The 7,401-nt window shown below is 32.7% G+C and overlaps 1 protein-coding gene across 1 annotated transcript; it reads left to right on the forward strand.

Annotated features, from left to right (window-relative positions):
* Positions 1–1,494: 1,494 nt before the first annotated feature.
* LOC148573004 (cyclin-dependent kinase F-4-like) lies at positions 1,495–3,298 on the forward strand. Its single transcript, XM_088506438.1, has 5 exons — positions 1,495–1,586; positions 1,667–1,719; positions 1,819–1,885; positions 2,904–2,991; positions 3,278–3,298. Exons 1-5 carry the CDS (start codon positions 1,495–1,497, stop codon positions 3,296–3,298), a joined length of 321 nt encoding a protein of 106 aa, XP_088362564.1.
* The last annotated feature ends 4,103 nt before the right edge of the window (positions 3,299–7,401 follow it).

Below are 7,401 nucleotides of genomic sequence, written 5' to 3' on the forward strand. Positions count from 1 at the left end.
AAGTAGTATTTTTAAAATAATTTTAAAAGAGCAAATTAGATTTTAATTTTTTATAATATACTTTAATTTTATTAAAATTGACCAAACCCCAATTTATCCGAAATTTTTAATTTCACTTTTGTCCCAAATTATACCTTAATTCCTAAATTAATCCCCAAAAAGCCCTAACCCCTTCTAACCTAGCCACCGCCAATGTTTCCCTTCTCTGACCAATACACAGCAGCAGTTTTCCTTTCTTCCTAATTCAACCTAAGACACAGCAGCAGTAAAAGGAAAAGAGGGAAAAGGGATAGCGGAGAGAAAAAGAGAACCGAGGGGGAAGAAGAGAAGAGGAAGGTTGCGCCGGCGCCACTGGCCATCGCCGCTTCGTTGTCGTCGTCCTCGCGAGCCGCCACCGCCGGCCTGGAGCCCGCCGCTCGTGTCTCGCCGCGTCGCCATCTCGCCGCGGGACTTGGTGCTGTCACTGCCATCACGTCGTTTGGAGAGGAAGAGTCGTGCCTGAGAGAGGGAGAATCAGGAGGAGCGTCGCGCAGGAGGGAGGTGATGCCTTGTTGTCGCGGTGCTTCCATGGCCACCGACGCGCTGCCGCACTTCATGGTAACCGCCGAAGCCTTCGTCACCACAGACACAGTCAACGCTGATTAGGGCAGAGGAGAGTGGAAAGCATGAGAGATGCACGGAAGACAGAGGAGCAGAAACGCGACAAGGGGGAGAAGGGCGAGGTCTGCTCTCATGCCGTCCTGCTCCGCCACCGCTGCTGCCATCGATTAGATTGAATTTGTATGCTCTGTTTTATCACCGCTATGGTTTCCATATTCTGATTTTAATTCTAGTCCTTACTTTATCTTGAATCCCCAGGGTTGTAATTGCTTTTAATTCCTATCCAATTTGAATATTCTGTTTTGCTGCAACCATGGCCACTGCTGTGAGGACTAACATTATCGCTATATGGCTTTTTATTTTCTGTTTATAACTTACTTCAATTTCTCTTGGTTTGCAGTCACTAAGAAAAATGAACCACCCAAATATTGTGAAGCTAAAGGAAGTTATTCGAGAAAGTGACATTCTGTACTTTGTTTTTAAGTACATGGTGGGTGGCCAGTTCTTTATTAGATGTGGTCTGCATCATCTTGTGCAAAGTCCAGTAATTGATGTTTCAATTTTTTGGGTGATTTAGGAATGCAACCTATACCAACTTATGAAAGACAGGGAGAAGATGTTTTCTGAGGGTGAAGTTAGGAATTGTTGTTTTCAAGTTTTCCAAGGTCTTGCTTATATGCACCAGTGGGGATACTTCCACCGTTATCTGAAGCCTGGTACGTTTATCATTGCATCCGAATCCTTTGTTAAATGTGCTATATGATAAAATAGAGAACATGCTTTTTGAGTATGTTAGCTTTTTTTTTTTCAAACTTCTCAAGAATTACCTAGCTTTGTCTATCAATTATGAATCATTTAGGTTGACATTTTAATGAAGTTGTTATTGTGCAGCAAATGGAGATTTATACTATGGTCTATTCTGATTTTGGCCTAGCACGTGAGATCAGTTCACAACCACCCTACACTGAGTATGTCTCCACACGGTGGTAAGTGCTTTCAACTTTTGTATGTAATTTGTTCAGTTGTGTATTGTGCAGTTTATAAGTTGTACGCTGGCTTCTGTTAGGTATCGTGCTCCTGAAGTGCTACTTCAATCTTATCTGTATAGCTCCAAAGTTGGTAAGTATATGCTTTAAACAGTGATAATGATCAAATTAATACTGTTTGGAGTGATGATAAGTACCATTTTATTTACTGAATTTTCTGTCACTCATTTAGACATGTGGGCAATGGGTGCTATAATGGCTGAACTGTTCTCTCTTCGTCCTCTTTTCCCTGGTGCCAGGTAGTCTCTCTCTCTCTCTCTCTCTCTCTCTCTCTCTCTCTCTCTCTCTCTCTCTCTCTCTCTCTCTCTCTCTCTCTCTCTCTCTCTCTCTCAAATACGATCTTCCGTCGAAGATCTTATGTCGTGTTATCGATGTTAAGTGTCTGGTAATGTTTATCTTTTTTTGGTTTCTTATGTTGTGTTATGTGTTCTTGATTGGTAATGTTTATCTAATAATTCTCAGTCCTGGTTTTTGTGAATCTACTTCAAGTTTCAAATGGCACTTTCAAATATGTGCTACTGACCTACTGTACCAATTTCAATATGATAATTCCTGAATTCAAAAGGAAAAGAAAGAAAATAGAAAACAAGTACTTTAGTAGCACAAAGAGTCAACTTTAAAAGTTTGACACATTGTAATTTGATCTTATATATTGATGGGTAAATTACTTTAATTAGTAAGAATCTCTAATCTACAAATGTTTGTGTTTTGGCTGCTGGAATCAGACTATTTCGTGAACAGTATTGTATGACAAGAAGACTGGAACTAATTTGCTTCAATGGCCAGTGGAAGAAATAGAGAGCTTGAGACTTAGCAGTGATGAATTTAAGGAATTATTGGTTAAACCTGGCACAGTAGTGCCATTACACATTGGCCCTGCAACACAGGATTTTTCCATAGTTATTGGTTGCATTGTTACAACTTGTATCTCACAGTAATCATGGTTTTACTTTACATTTTCCTGATTTTTATTTATTTATTTATTTTTTGTTGTTCAGTTGGACATATTTTTTGGACCATTTGGCATTTTGGCTATTACAAATGACCAACTTTCTGAACTAACACCAATTTATTTCTGTCTTTCAAATTATGGAAATGGAACCTCAACTACTACAACTATTACTACTTCTACTTCTACTTCCTTCTGTGTTGATGAAACTAGGTACTATTAACTAATGAATCATCATCATTCATATTTGTTTCTTCCTTTATTAGGAGAAAGTGACAAAATATATGAGTTGTTGGATAATAATGCAGGTCATCAAAGGCACCTGATGTATCAAAGCTAGTTTTCGAAAGCAAATTGCCTATTCTAAGTGATGAAAAACTATCATTGAAGGTATTGGTAAGTAGTGTCAATTAACCTATTTGGTCTCACGTGACTTGATTCACGAGATAATATTAAAATTGGATTATCAAAAATCACACATAAGTCGATATGGTTCATTAAACTGATTAAAGATTCAATACTTTCAATTTAGTTCTTGAAAGATATCACTATGTGTCAAGTTGGTAAGTTAACTTTACTACTATGTCACAAATGATCGCTGACATATGGAGACACCTGCACTCTTTTCTTTGAAGGCATGTTAAGCATATCATCTAATTAACTTGTGGCAATGACTTCTCAGCTTTCCGAGGCAAAAAAATGAGAGCGGGCCTTTACGAATAGAGGACGCCGGAATCAGTTGCGCTCAATGGGAGAAGCCAAGAATTTGCTTCAATATATGTTCAATTCAGTCGCAGATGTTAGGTGCTCTATTTGGCATCAATTTGTTTTTTTCTCTTCTATCAGAAGATTAATAACTTTTATTAGAAGATACTTATGTAGAATACAATATTTTGGTTTTTTATAGTTTATTAGTAGTAAATTCTAAGTTGTCTAATGTATATTTTGATATGGGTATATTTAATTTAGTGTGAGATGTATGAATACTCATTTATGATCATCTCAATATTTTTAGTTCATTATAAATATATTTTGTTAAAGGATAATTTTTATTATTTAAAGAATATTGTATGGTATTATTATGTATTTATTTTTATTTTATAATTTTTGACCAATTTAATTAAAAAAATAGGATTATATATATAATCATATTACTAAATATTAGGTTTTAAAAAAAATTATTAGAATATATATATATATATATATATATATATATATATATATATATATATATATAGAAAATAAAAAAAAACAATGAGGGACCTAAGGCTACACTTATATACAGTAGCTATAGTATACAAAAAAAAAAAAAAGAGGGACCTAAAGCTACACTTATAAAAAGTAGCTATGGTATACAATGTGGCTACGCTTTACAAGTGATGCAGTAGCGTTGAAAAGCGTAGCCTATTCTGAAAAAATGAAAGCTGAAAAGCGTAGCTTTTGATCCTGGACAGCATCACTTGAAAAGCGTAGCCTATTCCCAAACGCCAAAAGTGTAGCCTTTGGTGCAGAAAAGCGTAGCCTTTGAGAATAGGCAACGGCCGAATAGGAATCACCCCAAAAAGCATAGCCGTAGCCCAAAAAGCGTAGCCGTAGCCTAAGGCATCATTTTTTTTCACTTTTGGCTACACTTTTCAAGTGTACCTGAATGGGTGTTTTTCTTGTAGTGGGAAAATAATTTCAAATCACCTATTTTTTTTCTCTCTCTCATACACAGCATGATTTTTTTCTGTCAATTCCTTAACTTATGCTGTTCTTTTTTATTAATAGCATTTCAATATTAATATTTTTTTGTTTGTTTTTTTTCTCTCCTTATGTTGTTTACAAGGCATTGCTTACAAAGGCAGCCTCTAATAATTCTGAAACTGGTGATATTTTAATTGGATTTTTAGGATCTGTTATTTTCTGGTTTGCTTTCTCTATGTTCAAACAAAGAAAGGTATCCATCTTGGTTTCTTAGTTCATTAGTACTATAATAATGCTGCAATATAAATTATATAATAAACCTGATGAATACAATGTCTTGTTATTACTGTTACTACAATTTCTTATTACCAAAGCACTAATATGTGTTAATATTAGGCTATGGATTCACATTTCTTTAAATCAGGCTTTGGATTCTTGCTTCTTCAAATCATTGTACAATGCATGTTATAGAAGTTTCATTTTAATCATTAAAATCAACTTTGTTTTACGCACACAGTCTTCAGTCTTCATGTAATATGAAATTAAATTAGTTTTTTTTTCTCTTAATTTCTTATCCATTAGTAATAAGTTGTATTCTTATAAAATTAAGTATATTTATAGTTTAATTTATTTTTAATATATATATTTATATTATTGATTGATTTTAGTATATACTAGTAATTCAATAGATATTATTGTATTTATTTAGTTATTTTTTTATTGAGTTTAAAAAATTAATTTTATATTTTTATTTTTAAACTTATAAATTTAATATTAATAATTAAAAATAAATTATAAAAAATAAAATATCTGATGCAAACTATAAGATTTTTATGATAAGATTTTTATGTATTGTTTTTAGTGTTGGTGTGCCTATATATATATATTTTTTGGTAGGGTTAACATATAGTCACAAGTATTATCAAAGTTACAGTGGCATCCATTTACAGTATCTCAAGTATTGGTAGAGTTTAAGACTCCCAGAGAAATTATTTAAGGTTTAACCTTCTACTTTGTTATTTATTTATCTTTGTCTTTGGTAGGGTAAACTATTCATGGTGAAAGTATAAATTATATTTATGAAAAGACTTTTATTTGTTGTGGTTTCTCGTTGAATAAAAAATAAAAAATTGAATATTATTATCCATTTGATATGTAGGAAATTAAAATCATTAATAATGAAAAACTAGAACCGAAGTTGGATGTATGATAGAACGTATGACCAAAGGCGAGGTCTTAAGCCCAGTTTTGTTAAAGGAGTAAATGAATTTGTAGATGTGTGTACTAGAACTCATAAATTTCTCAGAGGAGGTTTAGTTAGGTGTCCATGTGCCAGATGTCAATGTGAAAAATTTAAACAGTTGATCAATATTAAGATTGATCTATATACTTATGGGTTTAAACCTAATTATTGGGTTTGGACAGAGCATGGAGAGGAGATAACCACAGAGAATCAGATTAGGATAGATGAAGACATTGAAAGTAGCTCTGCATTAGGTGGTGTTACATGGAAAGAAAATTTTGATCGTTATCATGAGATGGTTGTTGATACTTTGCAACTTGAGTTTCACATGTACATGTAACCAGCAGTGGAGGAACCAAATCGAGATGCTAAGAGATTCTATAACCTCTTAGATTCGGTTAGTAAACCCTTTGTGGGAAAATTGCACTACAAGAAAAATACTCATTCAGGTACACTTGAAAAGTGTAGCCAAAAGTGAAAAAAAATGATGCCTTAGGCGAAGGCTACGCTTTTCGGGCTACGGAGATGCTTTAGTGGGAGATGCCTATTCGGCCGTTTCCTATTCTCAAAGGCTACGCTTTTCTGCACCAAAGGCTACGCTTTTGGCGTTTGGGAATAAGGTGCGCTTTTCAAGTAATGCTATCCAGGACCAAAGGCTACGCTTTCAGCTTCCATTTTTACCAGAATAGGCTAGACTTTTCAACGCTACTGCATCACCTGTAAAGCGTAGCCACATTGTATACCATAGCTACTCTATATAAGTGTAGCCTTAAGTTCCTCATTGTTTTATATATATATATATATATATATATATATATATATATATATATATATATATATATATATATATATATGTATTCTAATAATTTTTTTTCTAAAACCTAATATTTAGTGAAATGGTTATATATATAATCTTGTATTTTTAATTAAATTAGTCAAAAATTATATAATAAAAATAAATACATAATAATACCATACAATATTTTTTAAATAATAAAATCCTTAAACAAAATATATTTATAGTGAACTAAAAATATTGAGATGATCATAATTGAGTATTTATACATCTCACACTAAATTAAGCATGTCCATATCAAAATATACATTAGACCATTTAGAATTTACTACTAATAAACTACGAAAAACTAAAATATTGTATCCTACATAATTATCTTCTAATAAAAGTCATAAATCTTTTGATATCAGAGAAAAAACTGTTGACATCAAATAGAGCACCTAGCATGACCGAATTGAACATATATTGAAGCAAATTCTTGGCTTTTCCCATTGAGCGCAACTGATTCCAGCGTCCCCTATTCATAAAGGCCCAATCTCATTCCTTTGCCTCGGAAAGCTGAGAAGCCATTGCCACAAGTGATATTCAGAAACAAAACATATAATTTTTATTCATAATGATATCAAAATCTAATACTTAAATACTTAAACACTCAAACCAAAAAACTAATTATTGAATAATAGATAATTATAGAATTGAATAAAAACTCATGAATCAGAACTATCTAATAAATAAAAGTGTACATCAGTTGAATAAAAGCTCTTAACAATGTGATAACTCTTCCTTTGTGATAAAGCTCATCTTCTAAACCCATGCTTGACAATGTTCTAAAATGATATCAAGTTAATCTCTTAACAGTAACTAAATTCAAGTGAAGGAAGTAACTAAGTGTAATCACTAATAATCCCATTAAATTAGCATAAGTGAGAGATTTAAATTCATTTACTAAAACAAATTTCATTATGAAAGTAGTAGGAAGCAATTGTTGACAATAGTAGAGATTTAATCTCACAAAATGAGAAATGGATAATTTATATTTCATTATGTAGTCGCTAAGAGAATACCAAACTCATTTAGTAGC

The sequence above is a fragment of the Arachis ipaensis genome, chromosome B2 (assembly GCF_059453495.1).
Source record: "Arachis ipaensis isolate K30076 ecotype BB chromosome B2, ASM5945349v1, whole genome shotgun sequence".
NCBI classification, from domain to species: Eukaryota; Viridiplantae; Streptophyta; class Magnoliopsida; order Fabales; family Fabaceae; genus Arachis; species Arachis ipaensis.

Coding starts and splice junctions, on each gene's coding strand:
- LOC148573004 (XM_088506438.1), top strand. CDS start 1,495: ATGGAGATTTATACTATGGTCTATTCTGATTTTGGCCTAGCACGTGAG. Junction 1,587..1,666: donor GAGTATGTCTCCACACGGTG/GTAAGTGCTTTC, acceptor GGCTTCTGTTAG/GTATCGTGCTCCTGAAGTGC. Junction 1,720..1,818: donor TCTGTATAGCTCCAAAGTTG/GTAAGTATATGC, acceptor TCACTCATTTAG/ACATGTGGGCAATGGGTGCT.